Source organism: Solanum tuberosum, unplaced genomic scaffold (assembly GCF_000226075.1).
Source record: "Solanum tuberosum cultivar DM 1-3 516 R44 unplaced genomic scaffold, SolTub_3.0 scf01052, whole genome shotgun sequence".
In the NCBI taxonomy this organism is placed as follows: Eukaryota; Viridiplantae; Streptophyta; class Magnoliopsida; order Solanales; family Solanaceae; genus Solanum; species Solanum tuberosum.
In genome coordinates this window covers 2,218-23,814 of record NW_006239988.1, presented here as the reverse complement: position 1 = coordinate 23,814, position 21,597 = coordinate 2,218, and the positions used below count along the sequence as shown (strand labels likewise).

Sequence of the window (21,597 nt, the reverse complement as noted above, 5' to 3'; positions counted from 1 at the left end):
ATATGGTGAAAGAGACTCCTATGAAAATTTGGTAATCAATTTATATTTTAACTTTAATTGGTTACCAACTATTTTTTTCACATTTCCATTTTTTGAAGAACTAAAAAAATGAAAAAGAAGAAAATAAAAATAGAGGAGGGGTGGGCAGATGGGAGGGAAGTGGTGGGGGTGATGAGTGAAAAGTAAAATTGTGCAAATGGACCCACTTATCCAAATGTCAAAAATTGAATGGAACCTCACATAACTATTGTTGGCTGGACCTCTATCATTTTAAATTTTTTCTATATTATCCATTGGGTAACTCGTTTTATCCATTTAAAATGTGAGCCGAGTCGAGTAAATTATCCATTTTTATTTAACTCATTTTTTGATCGATTCATATTCAATTTGACTCGCTCGTTTGCCACTCTTAGCGTGATTAATCCCGTAGTAGATGAGTCAAGTAAAGAACTTTTAGAACGCTGTAAAGGAGGTTGCTTTATCGAATGGGAACAAATAAACAATAATTGGTGTTCTTTAAATTAACAAGTGGCCGTCATTATTATACCTACCCACTAAATCATTTTAAATAAACAATGACTTCGTAAGTCAAAATAATTTATTAAATACAACAAGATTTTTATAAATACATATGATTCTTGAATTATATCCTCTCTACTTGTTCAAAAATTATTTTTGTTTCAATTCCTCTCAATATTGACTTGATGGAAGCTTATACTGCTGTAATTTCTCTTCTTAGAACTCTTGATCAACCATATATTTCAAAACTCTTTCATGGTCGCACTGCTAATGCGCTTGATTCTCTTCGTGCTACAGCTGAATATTTCCATGATGTTCTTGAAAAAGCTAGCAATAAGAGTGGTGTTGACATTGAAAAAATCAAATCTTTGGAGGAAGAAATTAGAATTGTTGTTAGTGAGGCAGAGGATGTTGTTGAAATGAAAATTTCAAAAATCATCAAAGGCGACAGATGGACATTTCGAATTTTACCACACCATGATATGCTACCAGTTGTTGAAAAAATGGATACCACAAAGAAACAAGTGATGGAGATTCTTTCTCATGATGCTGATCAAATTCTTGAATTAACTGGCGCTTCATCTATGAGTGATCCAATGTTGTCAGGTCACTTGAAAGATGATATCGTGCAGGGACTTGATGGTGACTTGGAGATAATAGATAAAAGATTGAGAGGACCAACGTCGTATCTAGACATTGTCACCATATCAGGTATGGGTGGCATTGGCAAAACAACACTCGCTAAAAAAACTTATGATCATCTTCAAATCAGGCATCACTTTGACATTTTTGTTTGGGTTACAATATCTCAAGAATTTCGATATAGAAATGTATTGTTAGAAGCTTTACATTGCATTTCAAAGCAAAGAGTTAATGTGAACACAAAAGATTATGATAAGATGAATGACAGTGAGTTAGCTGATCTGGTGCAAAAGAGTCTAAAGGGTCCTAGATACCTTGTTGTTGTTGATGATATTTGGAGTAGGGATGTTTGGGATAGCATATCACAAATATTTCCTAATCGCAACAATGGGAGTCGAGTCTTATTGACTACTAGGGAAACTGATGTAGCAATCTATGCAAATACTAGTATCCATCATAAGATGAACCTCTTGGATTTAGATAATAGTTGGAAGTTACTCCGTGATAAGGTGTTTGGACTAGAACACGATCATCCTCCCGAATTGGAAGAAATTGGAAAAAAATAGCAGAAAAATGTCAAGGACTTCCCTTAATAATTTCAGTGATTGCAGGGCATCTCTCTAAAACGGTGCCCAAGACATTAGAAAGTTGGAAGTATGTTGCCAAAACCTTAAGTCAAATCATTGCTAGTCATCCAAATAATGCTTAGGAGTGCTCGGTTTGAGTTACCATCACTTGCCTAATCGACTCAAACCATGCTTTCTTTCTCTGGGTGATTTCCCAGAGGATTTTCAAGTTGATACTCGGAGATTGATCCAATTATGGATCGCAGAAGGTTTCATAAGGACGTCTTCCGGAAGTCGTGAAAGCTTGGAGGAAGTGGCTGAACATTATTTGGAGGATCTTATCAGCAGGAACTTGATAATGGCTAGAAAAAGAGATTCAATGGTGAGGTAAAAGTATGCGGAATACATGATCTGCTGCGTGAGTTCTGTTTGATAGAAGCTGAAATGACAAAGTTTATGCATGTTGTGAGAACTCCATTGTCACCAGCACAAAAGCCTAATTTTCGTCGCTTCAGTATTCAAGAGTATATTGAGGATCCTTATAAGCTCTTACCCCGTGTAGCCAGATCTATCTACTGCTTTTCTTACTTGGGTCTACCTTATGATCCCCATATTAAGCTTCTCCCTAGATTGCCCATCTACCGTCATGATCCTAGATTACTTGGATTTTTCTCTTGTTTCAACCATCTCAGGGTATTGGCCATCGTCCTTAACTGCTTCCACTCATTTCCACTTGTGATTACAAAGTTATTTCATTTGAGATATCTCCAAGTTCGATGTTTTGGAAATATTCCTAAATCAATCTCAAAGCTTTTGAATTTGCAAACTCTAATTTGTGATGGTAGTTCTTTAGATATAACTTTACCTAGGAAGATATGGATGTTGAAGAACTTGAGGTATATACGTTTAGGGGCAGCCACTTATTTACCGAGTCCTAGAATAGGTAACAATCTTGTGACAGGGATGCCAAATCTAGAGGAACTTTACGGTATTTGTTACTCTAGTTGTACAAATGAAGTCATTTCTAGCACTCCCAATCTAAAGAGATTGATCATTCGTGCACATTTTATCGCACTAATGAATTTTCCGGGTCGTCCCTTCGATATGTCCAGCTTGACAAAACTTGAGACATTCAAGCTTTACTGGGAAGTTTATTTGGAAGACCCCATCAAGATATTTGTTTTTCCAGAATCACTTAGAAGATTGTCTTTAACTTGGTGTTATGAAGCTCTTACCCCCTGTAGCCAGATCTATCTACTGCTTTTCTAACTTGGGTCTACCTTAATGATGATGTATGGAAATTGAGTGACAAAGACATATTCAGAAGCTTGAAGTTGTTGTTACTGAGCTACCCAAATCTTAAGGGTTGGGAAGCAAGCAGCGATAACTTCCCTAATCTAAAACGCCTTGTTCTGAAGAAATGCGAGGACCTGCAAGAAATTCCAACAGATTTCGTGGAAATTTGTACTTTGGAATCGATTGAGTTACATGATTGCACCACTACTGCTGAGGATTCTGTCAGAAATATCGAACAAGAACGAGAGGACATGGGATATAATATCCTTAAGGTCTACATCCATAACAGCCACAGTAAGTTATAATTCTCTCTGAAAAGTTCTTCGATTCTTCACATTATTTAAAACCTCATTTTTATTAAATCATACCTCTTTGAAATTAAGATGATAAAGCATGTTTAATACATGTCTCGGCCAATTGTGTTTTTGTATTTTGTAAACAGTAACTAGTGATGTACTCATGTAACTATTTTGTTTTATGTGATAGTTCGAAATAAATAAGGATGTTCAATCTAATATGGATTGCCTATGGAGTATACGAATTCAGAACCTTGTACTTCATATTTTTGTTTTTATATTCTGATCGTTTGTTAATTTCATGTTTTAGGAATAAGCATGTATAATACATGTTTTTCGTTGATGGACGGTGCTTTATGTGATTGATATCGATAACATTTCTCATGGATGGTACTTGGTAGTAACAGTATGTAATGGTGGTCGGCAGTAGTAGTTGCTTTCGGCAGTATGTAATGGTGGTCGGCAGTAATAGTTGCTGTCGGATTATAGTTAATAGTAGTGGTGAATGATGTCAGTAATTGGGAATATATTATGGTAATTATGTAATTATGGTTAATGATGATGATTGTAAACATTCCTTACATTCATTTTTAAGATAGTGAATCCAAATCACCAAGGGAACGAAAAGGCTGAGAGCTATTAGGAATGATAAAAAATTAAAAAGAAGAAAACTTTAATCAAATAAAAATAGACGGAAACAACACAACACATCTCACACACAACTGGCATTGATAAACACTAAGTTGGTGATAGAAATAAATTAATGGGTGCTGTTGCATTCTGGGATTAAAAATTCAAACACCACACTATCTTCCAGACATTATGATATCAGAAATGTTTATCAAGTTATCAATCACCCAAGTTGAGCATTAGGCATGAATAATAGGGATGGCAAAATAGGTAATTAATATGGGTATCCAGTCATGTTTACCCATTTTAACTGGGTTGGGTATCCAACTCATTTAGAAATGGGTAAAAATGAATAATATCCATATTACCCATTTAAAAGTGGTAGTTAAATGAATAAAAGATTTGCATTCACACACACAAAAAAAAAGTGATAAAGGGTGGGGTAGTACGAAAGTCTTTTTTCTTTAAAAAAAAAAATCTATAAAAAAAATGAAACCTTTTTTTACATTTTTTTTTTGGATAGGGGGGTGGGGGTGGGGGTGCTGGTAGGGAGTGAGTTGGTAAATTTTTTAAAATTTTCTTTTTTAATTTTTTGGTAGGGAGCGTTGGGAGGGGGGCTGGTAATTTTTTTTTTTGAAAAGAAGATTTAGATTTTTTTTAATGAAAAACAGTTGACCCATATTTACCCATTTCCACGAGTAAATGGTGCTCAACTTTATAATTTTCATCATTCTCCCATCTGAGAATAGACTTCTCCTGGAGTCTCTTCTTGATCGAGAATATTGATTTCTTTGCCATGCTTATTTTCTTAATTCTTTAATTTTCTTACAATCTAAGTATGTACAGACTTTAGTACCAGTGTGAATTTTCAGGCTACAGTATGATATTCTCACTAGTATAGTTTCTATCTATGAAGCCTTGCTAGCCTTTGTATCTTAAACAATCCGAGAAGTCAATATTAGCCAAATTATGTGCTTTCTACCGAACTCTGTCAGTGTTAGCCAATTAATTTTCTGCATTTTCAATAATATTGTCACTATTTCAACAACAACCACAACAACATACTAGTGTAGTCCTACACATTAGGGTCTAAGGAGGGTAGAGTGTATGCAGACCTTACCTCTACCTCAAAGGTGAAGTAGACACGGTTTTCAATAGACCTTCGGCTCAAGACAAAACCAGTCTAGAAAAAGACATAATGGAAGTACAGGAGACAATAGATAGTTATAGAACGATATACAACAAAGTAATACAACAACGAACTACACAAAATGATAAATAGGAACAAAAATTGAAGAACAAGAAACTACCAGAGTAGTCCTACGATTATTAGTAAGGGCAACAAGAAAAACACTCTTACCTACTAGTATGGACTCACTCCTACCTACTAACCTTCTATCCTAATTTGTGTCCTCCACATCTTCTTATCTAAGGTCATGTCCTCGATAAGCTGCGACTGCACTATGTCTGTCTAATCACCCCTCTCCAATACTTTTTTGGTCTACTTCTAACTCATGAATCCATCCATAACCAACCTCTCACACTTCTGCACTAGGACATACATATATCTCCTCATCACATGCGCGAACCATCTCAAACTCGCTTCCCGCATCTTGTCTTCCCCAAAGTCACTCCCACCTTGTCTCGTATATCCTCATTTTTAATCCTATCTCTCCTAGTATACCCACACATCCATCACAATATCCTTATCTCTGCCACTTTTATCTTCTGAATGTGATAGTTCTTGACTGATCAACACTCCGTCATACAACATATTTGGTCTAACTACCATTCTATAGAGCTTGCCTTTAAGTTTAGTTGACACTTTCTTATCACTCAAAACTTCGGATGCGAGCCTCCATTTCATTCACTCTGCACCAATACGGTGAGTGGCATCCTCGTCATTCTCTCCATTTTCCTAGATAATCGACCCAAGATACTTGAACTACCTCTCTTTTGGATGACATATGACCTGCTTTAACTATGCAAAGATTGGAAATTAATAGCTAGAAAAGCATTGATTTAAGAATTCACCGAAACACTATATTCATCACACCTCCTAATGTAAAGGAGAAAGCACAAAAAGTTTAGGAACTGAGTAAATATTTAAGAGAAAACATGTTCAATTACTAGATGCTCCCTCAATTTCCATATTTTACCCATTTTTACGCGTCAAATATGGGACCTGTTCAATATATCATTCCCCAATTGTTAAAATATTGGCGGATTGATAAAATATGGGCTCAGTTTGCTAGCACTAATGGATATGAATGTTTTGCAGTCGTACAGGACTTGCTATTAAATTAACTGGTACAAACTAATGTGTGCTTGGGAAACTAATTGAATGAATAGCAAGTTCTCTTTGCCAGATTGTTTTCTGATTGCTTGTCTTGTTCAGATGTTTTTATATCAATTTTATTTTTTCTTTTTGCCTTACCATTCTACTTCTACTTGCATGACATATCATGGTTTTCTTAATGTTTTTTTTGAAGTCAGGCCAACTTCATTAATCGTGGTTGTCTTTATGCTTATTCATTCTATTGTTGAGCTGGCAAAGGATAGGCATTGGCGAGTTCGTCTGGCTATAATAGAATACATACCTCTGCTGGCCAGTCAGTTGGGTGTAGGATTTTTCGATGATAGCTTGGCACCCTTTGCATGCAGTGGTTACAGGACGAGGTTGGTATGTGATAAGCTAGTGACTAGATATGGAACCTTTCTTTTTTATTTATAACACAAACAGTAGATATGTAATCTAGAAAATGAGAAGCATAGATACTTTGCTTTTGTAAAGTGAGTGCATCTCTTTCACTTTCTCTTTCAGTGTCAGTGGCAAGGAGGAGGCATTTCTTCTTTTGGATCAAACTAGCTGTAATTTCTGTCTTAGGCCTCATTTTCTTTTACTAAGACGAATAAGACTTGTCTAAATCTGAATATTAAGATGTACATTAAGATTTAGATGTTTCAATATGAATACACTGTAAATATAAAAATGTTGCATTAATATATGAATACTAAATAATTAGGACTATTTATTTTTTTAAAACATCTGAATTTATTAATTGTCTTTATTTAAAAATTATAAATATAAATTTAATAAAATACTAAATCAATCTAATATTAGATCAATAAATATTTTAAAAATTATATGATGGTTGTTGATGGTGATAAATACTAACATGGTGCTGCAAATTAAATTGCGGTATGGTTGTATATCAGTCACCCAACTGCCCATCATTAATATTACACCTACTCTTCTGATTTTACACACTCAAATAACATGGTGTTGGAAATTAATTATAAATACACAAGAGTAGTACATTATTTGATATCTTGAGTTACATCTAAAAAATATTTTTGTTGTAATTCCTCTCCATATTGGCTTGATGGCAGCTTATACTGTTGTAATTTCTCTTCTTCAAACTCTTGATCAACCACATATTTCAGAACTCTTTCATGATCACAGTACTGAAATGCTCAATTCTCTTCGTGCTACAGCTGAATATTTTCAAGATGTTCTTGAAAACACTAGCAATGAGAAAATCAAATCTTTGGAGGAAGATATTAGAGTTGTTGTTAGTGAGGCAGAGGATGTTGTTGAAATGAAGATTTCTGAAATCATCAAAGAAGAAAGCTGGACATTTGGAATTTTACAACACCATGATATGCTACCAGTTGTTGAAAAAATGGATACGACAAAGAAACAAGTGATGGAGATTCTTTCTCATGATGCTGATCAAATTCTTGAATTAACCGCGGATTCCTTGATTGGCACTTCTTCTATAAGTGATCCAATGCTGTCAGATCAGTTGAAAGATGATATCGTGCAGGGACTTGATGATGACTTGGAGATGATAGATAAAAGATTGAGAGGACGAGAGCCAGGTCTAGACGTTGTCACCATATCAGGTATGGGTGGCATTGGCAAAACAACACTCGCTAAAAAAGCTTATGATCATCTTCAAATCAGGTATCACTTTGACATTTTTGTTTGGGTTACAATATCTCAAGAATTTCAATATAGAAATGTATTGTTAGAAGCTTTACATTGCATTTCAAAGCAAAGAGTTAATGTGAACACAAAAGATTATGTTAAGATGAATGACAGTGAGTTAGCTGATCTAGTGCAAAAGTGTCTAAAGGGTCCTAGATACCTTGTTGTTGTTGATGATATTTGGAGTAGGGATGTTTGGGATAGCTTATCACAAATATTTCCTAATCGCATCAATGGGAGTCGAGTCTTATTGACTACTAGGGAAACTGATGTAGCAATATATGCAAATACTAGTAGCCCTCATAAGATGAACCTCTTGGATTTAGACAACAGTTGGAAGTTACTTCGTGATAAGGTGTTTGGACTAGAACACGATCATCCTCCCGAGTTGGAAGAAATTGGAAAAAAAATAGCAGAGAGATGTCAAGGACTTCCCTTAATAATTTCAGTGATTGCAGGGCATCTCTCTAAAACGGTGCCCAAGACATTAGAAAGTTGGAAGTATGTTGCCAAAACCTTAAGTGAAATCATTGCTAGTCATCCAAATAAATTCTTAGGAGTGCTCGGTTTGAGTTACCATCAGGGGCGGATCTATGAAGGGCCTTTGGGGTGCCACGCCACCCCCGAACTTCGACGGAAACTCTATATATACATAGGTATATATACATAATATTTATATAAATATAAAGCGTGCCACCCACAGAACAAAATTGGCTTGTGGTGCCATGGTAGGAGGGCAACTTTAGACGGTTGAGGTTGCGGGTTCGAATCCCATTTGAACCTATTTTTTTGAAAAAATGCTGCTGACGTTTTTAAATAAAAAAAAAGGCCCCAAGCCCCTTTTTTTAAGGAAAACAGCTGCACATTATTTTTATTTTTTTATAATTGTTATTGACATTTTTAATTTAATTGAATATAAAATTAATTTAATCGATAAGTTTATTTGGCACCCACAGACTCTAAATCCTGGATCCGCCACTGGTTACCATCACTTGCCTAATCAACTCAAACCGTGTTTTCTTTCTATGGGTGATTTCCCAGAGGATTTTCAAGTTGATACTTGGAGATTGATCCAATTATGGATCGCAGAAGGTTTCATAAGGACGTCTTCTGGAAGTCGTGAAAGCTTGGAAGAAGTGGCTAAACATTATTTGGAGGATCTTATCAGCAGGAACTTGATAATGGCTGGAAAAAAAAGATTCAATGGTGAGGTAAAAGTATGCGGAATACATGATCTGCTGCGTGAGTTCTGTTTGATAGAAGCTGAAATGACAAAGTTTATGTATGTTGCGAGAACTCCATTGTCATCAGCACAAAGGCCTAGTTTTCGTCGCTTCAGTATGAAAGAGTATTATTCTGTTGAGGATGCTTATAAGCTCTTACCCCCTGTAGCCAGATCTATCTACTGCTTTTCTTACTTGGAACTACCTTTTGAACCCCGTATTAGGCTTCTCCCTATATTGCCCATCTACCGTCATGATCCTATATTACATGGATTTTTCTCTTGTTTCAACCATCTCAGGGTATTGGCCATCTTCCATGTCTGGTTCAGCTCATTTCCACTTGTGATTACAAAGTTATTTCATTTGAGATATACTCCATCAAGATTGTTTTTCCAAAATCACTTAGAAGCGTGTCTTTAACTAGGTGTTATAAGTTTATTTGGGAAGAGATATCATCAACTTTTATCAAGTTGCCACATCTTGAAGAGCTCAAACTTAAATATTGTCAAGCCGAATATGATATATGGAGATTGACTGACAAAGACATATTCAAAAGCTTGAAGTTGTTGTTACTGAGTCCAGCTAAATCTTAAGCATTGGGAAGCTAGCAGTGTTAACTTCCCATATTTAAAACGTCTTGTTCTGAAGAATTGCAAAGACCTGCAAGAAATTCCAACAGATTTCGGGGAAATTGGTACTTTGGAATCAATTGAGTTACATGATTGCAGCACTATTTCTGAGGAATCTGCCAGAAATATCGAACAAGAACAAGAGTACATGGGAAATAATATCCTTAAAGGTCTACATCCATAACAGCCACAGTAAGTTATAATTCTCTCTGAAAAGTTTTTTCGATTCTTCACATTATTTAAAACCTCATTTTTATTAGGCATAATACACAAATATGCCCTTTAACTTGGCCTCATTTCACATTTATGCCCTTCAACTTTGGATGTGCACAAGTAGGTAATTAAACTTGTATAAACTTGAACAAGTAGACACATGAGTCCTACGTGGCACAATCCACGTAGGATACCACGTAGGACAAAAAATTACATGTAGGACATGTGTGTCTACTTGTGCACTCCCAAAGTTGAAGGGCATAAATGTGATTTGAAGCCAAGTTAAAGGACATATTTATGTTTTATGCCTTTTTATTAAATCATAGTTCTTTGAAATTAAGATGATGGCTTGTACTTTTTATGTTGCATATGCAGGGAATTGAAGCTTATTTTGAGGGATCATCTAATGCTATCTTCCGAATTCAGAACCTCATAGTTCATATTTTTGTTTTTATATTCTGATCGTTTGTTAATTTCATGTTTAAGGAATAAGCATGTTTAATACATGTCTCGGCCAATTGTGTTTTTTTTGTATTTTGTAAACAGTAACTAGTGATGTACTCATGTAACATCTATTTTGTTTTATGTGACAGTTTGAAATAAGGATGTTCAAACTATTATGCATTGCCTATGGAGTATAAGAATTGCTGGTTTCACACTTTGAATCTGTTTTCCTCTGTTCATGTATAATACATGTTTTTCGTTGATGGACGGTGCTATATGTGATTTGAGATGCTGGATATCGATAACATTTCTCATGGATGGTACTTGGTAGTTTCAGTATGTAATCTAGCTTCTAATAGGAATGTCAAAGAGTAGAAATAAGTAGACGATGAATTACATTTAAGCTAAGATATTGTTGGTTACTTAGCTTTCCCATTTAACTGATTGGCATTGACATCCGTTTCCTTAGCTCTTGAATATAGTTCAATACAAGTTCAAGAAAAGAAGATGGTTTATAGACTTGGATTTGACAAATTGTGTTAAAGGGCATAGATGACAGACGAGGCTAAGTTAAAGGGCATCGTCAAGGAACACTTTCAGGCGTTGAACTTCTTCCAACAAATTGTTGAATTCGTCATTTACGCCTTTAATCATCCCCACATTTTCACTTAATAGCTGCAACAAGTTCTCCACCAGAAAGTTCACAACTGCATCTGCCATCTCTCTTGGTTAACAAGTGTGAAAGTATATTTTAGCTATGAGAAGTTCACTTTAAAAAATTGTCAGCAAATATGAATTGAAATTCGTCACTGTTTGTTTTATATCCTGATTTCTTTCATCAGGTACGATCATAATCTACCTTGCAAATACTATGCTATGCAGTATAACCTCATACCTCAACACCATCAAGTACTGTTCATTGTTTTGTGATTATAGAAGATTCAGACTAACTTCAGAATGTCAGGCCAATATTAGAATCCACCCCCATTGTCATCCCTAAGTTTCAGTTACATATTTAAGGAAGATAATTTTCCCGGAGAAAGCTTATTGGTTTTCTGATCACTAGTACTCAAGCTTACACGAAGATGCTTGTTCTGTTTCCAACTTCCAAAAGGATGCAGTAGTGTCTGAAACCTTCCAATTCAAAAATGATTAACTAGAATTCATCTAAAAGCTAAGATACCTGCAATAGCACGTGGAACTTGATAATGGCTAGAAAAAAGAGATTCAATGGTGAGGTAAAAGTATGCGGAATACATGATCTGCTGCGTGAGTTCTGTTTGATAGAAGCTGAAATGACAAAGTTTATGCATGTTGTGAGAACTCCATTTTCACCAGCACAAAAGCCTAATTTTCGTCGCTTCAGTATTCAGAAGTGTATTGAGGATGCTTATAAGCTCTTACCCCCTGTAGCCAGATCTATCTACTGCTTTTCTTACTTGGATCTACCTTTTGAACCCCGTATTAAACTTCTCCCTATATTGCCCATCTACCTTCATGATCCTATAATACATGGATTTTTCTCTTGTTTCAACCATCTCAGGGAATTGGCCATCTTCCCTGCCTGGTTCGGCTCATTTCCACTTGTGATTACAAAGTTATTTCATTTGAGATATCTCCAAGTTCGATGTTATGGCAATATTCCTGAATCAATCTCAGAGCTTCTGAATTTGCAAACTCTAATTTGTGATGGTCATTCTTTAGATATAACTTTACCTAGGAAGGTATGGATGTTGAAGAACTTGAGGTATATACGTTTAGGGGGAGCCACTTATTTACCGAGTCCTAGAATAGATAACAATCTTGTGACAGGGATGCCAAATCTAGAGGAATTTTACAGTATTTGTTACTCTAGTTGTACAAATGAAGTCATTTCTAGCACTCCCAATCTAAAGAGATTGATCATTCGTGTACCTTCGAGCATACTACGCAATATTCCGTATCGTCTCTTGGATATGTCCAGCTTGACAAAACTTGAGACATTCAAGTTTTACTGCGAATTTTATTTGGAAGACTCCATCAAGATTGTTTTTCCAAAATCACTTAGAAGCGTGTCTTTAACTAGGTGTTATAAGTTTATTTGGGAAGAGATATCATCAACTTTTATCAAGTTGCCACATCTTGAAGAGCTCAAACTTAAATATTGTCAAGCCGAAGATGATATATGGAGATTGAATGACAAAGACATATTCAAAAGCTTGAAGTTGTTGTTACTGAGCCAGCTAAATCTTAAGCATTGGGAAGCTAGCAGTGTTAACTTTCCATATTTAAAACGTCTTGTTCTGAAGAATTGCAAAGACCTGCAAGAAATTCCAACAGATTTCGGGGAAATTGGTACTTTGGAATCAATTGAGTTACATGATTGCAGCACTATTTCTGAGGAATCTGCCAGAAATATCGAACAAGAACAAGAGTACATGGGAAATAATATCCTTAAGGTCTACGTCCATAACAGCCACTGTAAGTTATAATTCTCTCTGAAAAGTTCTTCGATTCTTCACATTATTTAAAACCTCATTTTTATTAAATCTTACCTCCTTGAAATTAAGATGATGACTTGTACTTTTTATCTTGCTTATGCAGCGAATTGAAGCTTATTTTGAGGGATCATCTAATGCTATCATCCAAATTCAGAACATTGCAGTTCATATTTTGTTTTTATATTCTGATCGTTTGTTAAATTCATGTTTTAGGAATAAACACGTTTAATACATGTCTCGGCCAATGGGAATTTTGTATTTCGTAAACGGTAACTATTGATGTACTGTAATATCTATTTTGTGTTTGAAATGAATAAGCATTTTCAATTTATTATGTACAAGTTTCACATTTTGAATCTGTTTTCCTCTGTTCATGTATAACATGTTTTTCGTTGATGTGCGGGTGGTGCTTTATTTGATTTGAGATGCTGGATATTGATAGTCTTTCTCAAGAATGATAGTAACAGTAAGTAATGTAGCTTCTGCTAGGAATGAATGTCAAGAGGGTAGAAACAGACAATGAATGGAATTCTATTACTTCTTATGAAATTTGACTTGTCTTTTTTCTTGTACAATTGATGTTGAGAAATATCATGCCCTCTCATATGAAGCATGTCACGGTTGAGGCATCTACACACCAACATCCCCGCAAAATTGCCTCCCCCTCCTACTCCGATAAGTAAAGGTTCATACTTGCAAACTCTTTCTAAGGTTGAAGGGTTAATACTGGATTTTGTGGGTACTTGAGACTGTTGTAATAATTCATCATGGCCAACCTTAGTTTCAGAGACTTGATTTGATCTTGTATGTTATCTGTTTCTCATTGGTCAAGACATGGTCTTTTGTTTGCAGTTCCTGGATATGATTAATATTCTGCGTTATTCGTTCTCTTGGTTTGACCATGTCTGATATCAAGCTTGTTCCTGTTTCTAGGGGTTTAAACATGTCATCTCTTTGCAGGTCTTGGATGTGATTAATAATTCACATTATTTATACCGGATGACAATACTTAGGGCAATTTCTTTACTTGCACCTGTGATGGGTTCTGAGATAACATGTTCTAAGTTGCTGCCAGTGGTTATTACGGCAGCAAAGGACAGGTGGCTTTTCTTTTCAATTCTTGTTAAAGTCATTATATGCATCAGTTCCTAGATCTAATGGTCCAATTTCATTTCTTCTCCAGAGTGCCCAACGTCAAATTTAATGTTGCAAAGGTGTTGCAGTCCCTTATCCCTGTTGTTGACCAATCAGTGAGAACTCTCATCTACCTTCTTTTCTTGGATTGGTTACTTGGTTTAGTTGAAATAACGATTGAGCTTACTTACGTTGTTGTTTGTTGAAGAAAGTTTACACTTGCATATCCTCGCTATACCTTAGTGCTGACTTTCTAAGCCTCTTATAATTGCCAGGTAGCAGAGAAAACGATTCGCTCTAGTTTAGTAGAGCTAGCTGAGGACCCTGATGTTGATGTCCGTTTTTATGCAAGTCAAGCCCTTCAGTCAATTGATGATGTCATGATGTCAAGCTAGAGATACTTATCTGTTGGGGGTTCAATACCAAAAATCTGTCGTCAAATCCTCTGGACGTCTAGGATTATGCCGTCACACCAGGAAACAGTTGAGGGAAGGCAGAAAGTGAAATACATCTGTTTGAGATTTGGGAGTCTTATTAATACTAATATATATTTTAGGATGTCAAATATGAAATGCTTCCTACAGTAAGCTCAAGTATTTACATGTAAATTGGCTGTTAGACTAACTAATTAGTATCTTTGAATGAATGGTTTTTCTTATTAGATTCTTTCTAGTTACTAAAGGCTGTTATATTTGGTGCTTTGTATAGTAGACCATTTAGTTGGGTCATGGCCATTCTGTTGTATGATCATAGTCCAGTGTAGATGAGTTGGAAGGTTCCAGTAGTTTTTGAGAAGATTCTTATCATTGTGCATTTTAATAAAGAATGCATAATACATAAACGTGCATTTCAACTTGGCCTCAACTGGCATATATGTCCTCTAATTTCGGGTGTGCACAAGTAAATATTTAAACTATTCAAAAGTTAAACAACTGTGACATCCTACGTGGTAGTTCTGCGTCCTATATGAAATCCTATGTGTATTATGTCACATAGGATGCGTGTGTTTTCTTGTTAAACATTTGGATAATTTAAGTGCCAATTTGCTGTAAGATTATTCTCTATTTAATGGTTATTATTCTAGGCTCACTTTTTGCTGTAAGATCATTATATCAGAGAATGTCTGTCATGAAATGAATATTAATCTTATTTTAACTCAAAAGATTAAGAGGGTTTCCATGAAATTTACTTCTTGAAATGAATACTATTTTTCACTAAATTGACATTTGGTGATTGCTTTCAGAAAACCAAAAAGTCATTAGAGATAACTTAGCTAGTAAGAAACTCTGAGAAGACTTAGATAAAGTCATTTAGGAAAAACACAACTTGAGATAAACAAAGAGAGGCAGGTATAGACTTTTAGTTCCATTCCTCGTAAGCCACTTATTTCTTCGACATAAGATATTAAAGTCATCTTCCTCCTTTTTTTCACAAGAAATCGATGTTTGATCCAAGCTTCTAATATGTCAAAAATGTTTATATAATAATTCAACTAAATATATATTTGAAGGTATTTAGGGGAACTTTTGGTGAAAAATAATTACTTTAAAACAGTAATAATAAATATTTTTTACAAGCTAAGATGGTAACTAGAAGCGAAAAAAGTAACTTATCGAAAGTATTTTTCAAGAAGTATGTCTAACACCTGATCTCATGCTTCCTACAATACAAGATCCAACAAGTACATTGGAGACCACTCTTAACATAAAAGCAAACATATGGAACATGTTACGGTTGAGGCATCTACACACCAACATCCCCACAAAATTGCCTCCCCTTCCTACTCGTAGGCTAGATGGAAGTATTTTGCAGAGTCCGAGCAACAGAGCTATAGGCTAGATGGGAGTATTTTGAATGAATTAAGTAATTATGGATAGTAGCAGTAATGGTGGTTGACAGTAGTGGTTGATGCCTAATAGCGGTAACAGGTGGTGGCTGATTATAGTTATAGGCTTATATCTAATAGGTAGTGGTGAATGATGCCAGTAATTAGTATTAATATATAGTACGTGGTGACTGATGGAGATGATTGTCGATAGTAATTATTGGTTGTTACGTAGTGGTGGTTAATGATAATGATCATAAATGGTGGCTAGTGAACCGTGACAAATAAACAATAAATGGCGTTTTCTTAATTTAGTATAAAAATTGTCTATATCAAAAGAAAGAAAACATTAATAAACCAGAGGAAGGTTCTCGCATGCTAAGCATCTTTCACCTTCAATCCTAAAGTAGCAAGTCCGAGCCATTAAGGAACAAGGAGCTAAGTCGACACAGATCTGTTTTCACGCATCCAACTAGCATTGACTTAGTTATGTTTTATTAATCCAAATTAAATAACATAATTTATTTCTACTTTCTTTTGAATATACATTTCTACATGTGTAATGTGCTACTATGATTCAATTGAGATACTTTTTAAATTGTCGAAGTCATAGTACTCTATTATATGAGTATATATTAGTCGAAATTTAATTCATTATGATTAACAATTTATCATACCGCAAAATATCAAAATCAAACTTCAAAATAGTGAACCCTACCATTCAAGGAATATTTTTTTAATATATATATATATATATAAAAGTTGTTTTTATGGTAGTTAACAATCTGTCAATGGGAAACCAAAAAAGAGTTGGAGTTATTAAATGGATGGTTCTTGAATATTAAAATATAAAAGTTGATGAAGTCTTAGTCCTCGCTATATAAATAAAAAATAGTGAAAAATAAGAATTGAAATTTAAAAATCATGATATAAAATTATATGAGATAAAGTTGAAGTTTTATTTAAATATGTAATTTGGATTTTTATACACTATCACAAAGTTATTCTAAAAATAAAATTGAATTTGAGTTGTAATGTACTGCTTTTTTTAATAAAATTGAACATGATCAATATTATTAGTAACTATATCATCATGTTTATATTCCTTGAATATTTCATCATTTCTTTGGTATTCTTGAAAAAAAAGAAAGATATAAAATGGTGGAATTTTCTTTTATAAAATATAAATTTGTGGATTAATATTTGTTTTTAAAAAATATGAAATCATGATATGAAATTCTCAAAATAATTTTTTAAAGAAAATTGGAATTTCAGCTCATGATTTGAAATCGCAAGATAAAATTATTTATTCAAATAGTGTTTTTTAAATCACGAGATAAAACTATATGTCCAAATGCTTAAAGTTGACCTAGTTTTTTAGGCATAGTACATAAACATGACATTTAACTTACCTTCAGCGGACAACTATGACCTCCAACTTTGAGTGTGCACAAGTAGACACTTAAACTTTTATAAAATTGAACAAGTAGACACGTGTGTCCTACATGACATAATACATGCAGGGTGCCACGTAGGACACAAAATTGCCATGTATGGTGCCATGTAGAACGAAAATGTCTATATTGTTCAATTTTATACAAGTTTAAGTGCCTACTTGTGCACACCCTAAGTTAAAAGTCATAATTATCAGCTAACATCAAGTTAAGAGTCATGTGTATGTATTTTTTTTTTTTTTTAAGTCTTTGTTCTTTTTTTAATAGCGATAAGTCTTCCTTTTGATTCATACTCGTAAATGTCTACACACAACCGCAAACACATGTCCTATCCTTTCGCCAATAAGGATTGTGGTGGAGTGGTAACTAATCCTTCATTCTTAATCAATAGTCTCGAATTCGAGTCCCTCTAAATAGAGAGTCACCTATGGTAGGAAATATTTTATCCCTCAGCATATAATTTTTGGTATAAATTAAAATTTAATCGAATTTTAATATGAAAATCGTAGATCATGTGAAAAACCAAAAATAAAAAAATACATGTCCTTCCCTTTTCTACTCAGCCTCAAAAATGCCGCCTCCAAATAGTGACCCAAAATAATGGATTCCAAGTAGATATTTTAAGGGATAAGGCGTAAGTACTCTCTAAACCATGATCGAAATTTTAGAGACGCATCTTAATTAAATTAAGGTTTTATTACTCCCTGAATTCATTTTTTTTTTTTTGTAATTTCATACACCGTTTTTCATATGACACGTTATTTCATGACTCCACATAGGTGAAGCGCGTGAGAGAATTTGTGCCTTATTCCATATTTTAGGGAGTAACATGTGATTGGGTTGAAATATGAGTTTATTGTAGTTGGTGAAGATATGACGTTTGTAATAACTTTATATATATATAAAGTTGACCTAGTCTTTGTCGAAGTCTTAGTCCTCGCTATATATTAAAATAGTGGCAGCAGGAGTACTTTTTTGTTTGATTTGCTCCTAAATTGATAATTTTCAATTACATTTCATATTTAGATACATATAATTAGATGCATTTATTTAATATATATCTGAGATATATTTATTTGGATACCTTGAATATATGTATCTAGGTATCAAAATATGGCAAAAAACTATAATAGAGCTAATGAGATTTGTGTTATTATATATATAAGACATAATACATAAACATGATCCTTAACTTGGTTTCAGCGGACAATTATGCCCTACAACTATGAATGTGCAGAAGTAGACACTTCAACTTCTATGAAATTGAACAAATATTTGTATATAATTAATCGGTTTGGTTCCGTTACTTCTTCGGTTTTTTTGAATAAAACCATAACCAAACCAAATACTATCGATTTTCAAAAATCTAAAACCAAACCCAAATAAAATCGGTTTTATTTTATCGGTTTGGTTCGATTTTTCGGTTTGAATCAGTGTTTATCCAAACCGTGAACACCCCTAATTGTCGCTAATAATTATTGGCTCATTTCCACTTGTGATTACAAAGTTATTTCATTTGAGATATCTCCAAGTTCGATTTTATGGCAATATTCCTGAATCAATCTCAGAGCTTCTGAATTTGCAAACTCTAATTTGTGATGTTAAATCATTGGATATAAATTTATCTCGGAAGATATGGATGATGAAGAACTTGAGGTATATACGTTTAACGGCACCCAGTTATTTACCAAGTCCTAGAATAGATAACAATCTTTGTTACTCTAGTTGTACAAATGAAGTCTTTTCTAGCATCCCCAATTTAAAGAGATTGACCATTCACGCACTTAAAATGTGACATATCATCCATTGGGTAACTCGCTTTATCCATTTAAAATGTGAGTCGAGTCGAGTAATTTATCTATTTTTATTTAACTCATTTTTTGATCGACTCATATTCAATTCGACTGGCTCGTTTGCCACTCTAGGCGATTAAGCCGGTAGTAGGTGAGTCAAGAAAAGAACTTTTAGAACACTGTAAAGATGGTTGTTTTATCGAATGAGAACAAATAAACAACAATTGGTGTTTTTTAAATTAACAAGTGGCCGTCATTATTATACCGACCCACTAATCATTTTAAATAAACAATGACTTCGTAAGTCAAAATAATTTATTAAATACAACAAGATTTTTATAAATACAAATGATTCTTGAATTATATCCTCTCTACTTGTTCAAAAATTATTTTGTTTCAATTCCTCTCAATATTGACTTGATGGAAGCTTATACTGCTGTAATTTCTCTTCTTCAAACTCTTGATCAACCAAATATTTCATTACTCTTTCATGATCACAGTACTGAAATGCTCGATTCTCTTGTGACAGGGATGGCAAATCTAGAGGAATTTTACAATCTTTGTTACTCTAGTTGTACAAATGAAGTCTTTTCTAGCATCCCCAATTTAAAGAGATTGACCATTCACGCACCTTTTAGAGTAGGATACATTATTCGATGTCTTCTCTTGGATATGTCGAGCTTGACAAAACTTGAGGCATTCAAGCTTTCCTGGAGATATAATTATGAAAATCCCATCAAAAGATTTGTTTTTCCGGAATCACTTAGAAGATTGTCTTTAACTAGGTGTTCTAAGTTTATTTGGGAAGAGATATCATCAACTTTTATCATGTTGCCACATCTTGAAGAGCTCAAACTTAAACATTGTCTAGCCGATGATGATGTATGGAAATTGAGTGACAAAGACATATTCAAAAGCTTGAAGTTGTTGTTACTGAGCGATGTAAATCTTAAGTGTTGGGAAGCTAGAAGTGATAACTTCCCTAATCTAAAACGCCTTGTTCTGAAGAAATGCAAGCACCTGCAAGAAATTCCAACAGATTTTGGGGAAATTTGTACTTTGGAATTGATTGAGTTACATGATTGCACCACTACTGCTGAGGCTTCTGTCAGAAAGATCAAACAAGAACAAGACGACTTGGATAATAATATCCTTAAGGTCTACATCCATAACAGCTACAGTAAGTTATAATTCTCTCTTAAAAGTTCTTCGATTCTTCACATTATTTAAAACCTCATTTTTATTAAATCATACTTCTTTGAAATTAAGATGATGACTTGTACTTTTTATCTTGCTTATGCAGCGGATCAAAGAGATCATCTAATGCTATCTTCCGAATTCAGAACCTTGTAGTTCATATTTTTGTTTTAATATTCTGATCGTTTGTTAATTTGATGTTTTAGGAATAAGTATATTTAATACATGTCTCGGCCAATTGTATTTTTGTATTTTGTAAACAGTAACTAATGATGTACTCGTGTAACATCTATTTTGTTTTATGTGATAGTTCGAAATAAATAAGGATGTTCAATCTATTATGCATTGCCTATGGAGTACACTTTGAATCTGTTTTCCTCTGTTCATGTATAATACATGTTTTTCGTTGATGGACGGTGCTTTATGTGATGGATATCGATAACATTTCTCATGGATGGTACTTGGTAGTAACAGTATGTAATGGTGGTCGGCAGTAATAGTTGCTGTCGAATTATAGCTAATAGCAGTGGTGAATGATGTCAGTAATTGGAAATATATTATGGTAATTATGTAATGATGATGATTGTAAACATTCCTTACATTCATTTTTAAGATAGTGAACCTAGTATTAGTATAAACTAAATATTTAGAAGTCGAAACTTTAACTACTCTATTTTGATTAAAATGTAATTGATTAACAAAAGGATTTGTTTCTACTTTCTTTTGAATCTACATTTCTACATGTGTAATGTGTTACTATGATTCAATTGAAACATTTTCTGATTTGTCGAAATTATAATACTCTATTATACGAGTATATATTAGTCAAAATTTAACAAACTATGATTAACAATTTATAATACTGCAAAATATCAAAATCGAACTTCAAAATAGTGAATCATATCTGTAACATCCGACAATTTGAAATAGTTTTGAAGAGGCTTAGAATTGGAAATTTTCATTTTGGAAAGATTTAAAAATCTGGAAAATTTTGGCCAAGTATGGAAAAATGTGAATTTTTGGCCAACTTTGAACAGCCATAAATCCTAGCTCAGGATGAGTTACGTGGAGTTCCAGTTATGGTTTCAAAGTTCGCGGAACGATCTTTCTAACGCCACTGAGTTTGCTCGATTCCGAGTTCGTATGAGTGAGATATGCCCTTTGAAAGTTGGGCAGTTGGCAGGGAATCCGTCCGGGAATCATTAAGGGCATTTTGGTCTTTTCCCTAGCTATTTCTTTTGAAGATATATTGTTATGTTAGG

General features: G+C 34.1%; 4 protein-coding genes across 6 annotated transcripts; all 4 read left to right on the top strand.

Moving 5' to 3' along the window:
• The first annotated feature begins 704 nt into the window (after positions 1-704).
• On the top strand, positions 705-1,727 carry LOC107059267 (putative late blight resistance protein homolog R1A-4). Its single transcript, XM_015305760.1, has one exon. The coding sequence runs from the start codon at positions 705-707 to the stop codon at positions 1,725-1,727; it is 1,023 nt and encodes a 340-aa protein (XP_015161246.1).
• Positions 1,728-7,271: 5,544 nt separating this feature from the next.
• On the top strand, positions 7,272-9,130 carry LOC102600691 (inactive disease susceptibility protein LOV1-like). 2 transcript variants are annotated; one of them, XM_015305761.1, is made up of 2 exons: positions 7,272-7,919; positions 8,985-9,130. In XM_015305761.1, the coding sequence occupies exons 1-2, from the start codon at positions 7,336-7,338 to the stop codon at positions 8,998-9,000; spliced, it is 600 nt and encodes a 199-aa protein (XP_015161247.1). In that variant the 5' UTR covers positions 7,272-7,335; the 3' UTR covers positions 9,001-9,130. The 2 variants fall into 2 exon arrangements, with proteins under 2 accessions (XP_015161247.1, XP_015161248.1); XM_015305762.1 differs by having other exon boundaries at positions 8,900-9,130.
• Positions 9,131-13,683: 4,553 nt separating this feature from the next.
• Positions 13,684-14,712, top strand: LOC102601044 (serine/threonine-protein phosphatase 2A 65 kDa regulatory subunit A beta isoform-like). The gene is made up of 3 exons (XM_006367849.2): positions 13,684-14,032; positions 14,116-14,182; positions 14,342-14,712. The coding sequence occupies exons 1-3, from the start codon at positions 13,932-13,934 to the stop codon at positions 14,459-14,461; spliced, it is 288 nt and encodes a 95-aa protein (XP_006367911.1). The 5' UTR covers positions 13,684-13,931; the 3' UTR covers positions 14,462-14,712.
• A 4,764-nt stretch (positions 14,713-19,476) lies between these two features.
• LOC102601389 (putative late blight resistance protein homolog R1A-3) lies at positions 19,477-20,745 on the top strand. Of its 2 annotated transcripts, XM_006367851.2 has the most exons (3): positions 19,477-19,576; positions 19,668-20,318; positions 20,442-20,745. In XM_006367851.2, the coding sequence occupies exons 2-3, from the start codon at positions 19,670-19,672 to the stop codon at positions 20,489-20,491; spliced, it is 699 nt and encodes a 232-aa protein (XP_006367913.1). In that variant the 5' UTR covers positions 19,477-19,576; positions 19,668-19,669; the 3' UTR covers positions 20,492-20,745. The 2 variants fall into 2 exon arrangements, with proteins under 2 accessions (XP_006367913.1, XP_006367912.2); XM_006367850.2 differs by having other exon boundaries at positions 19,477-20,318.
• Positions 20,746-21,597: the final 852 nt, after the last annotated feature.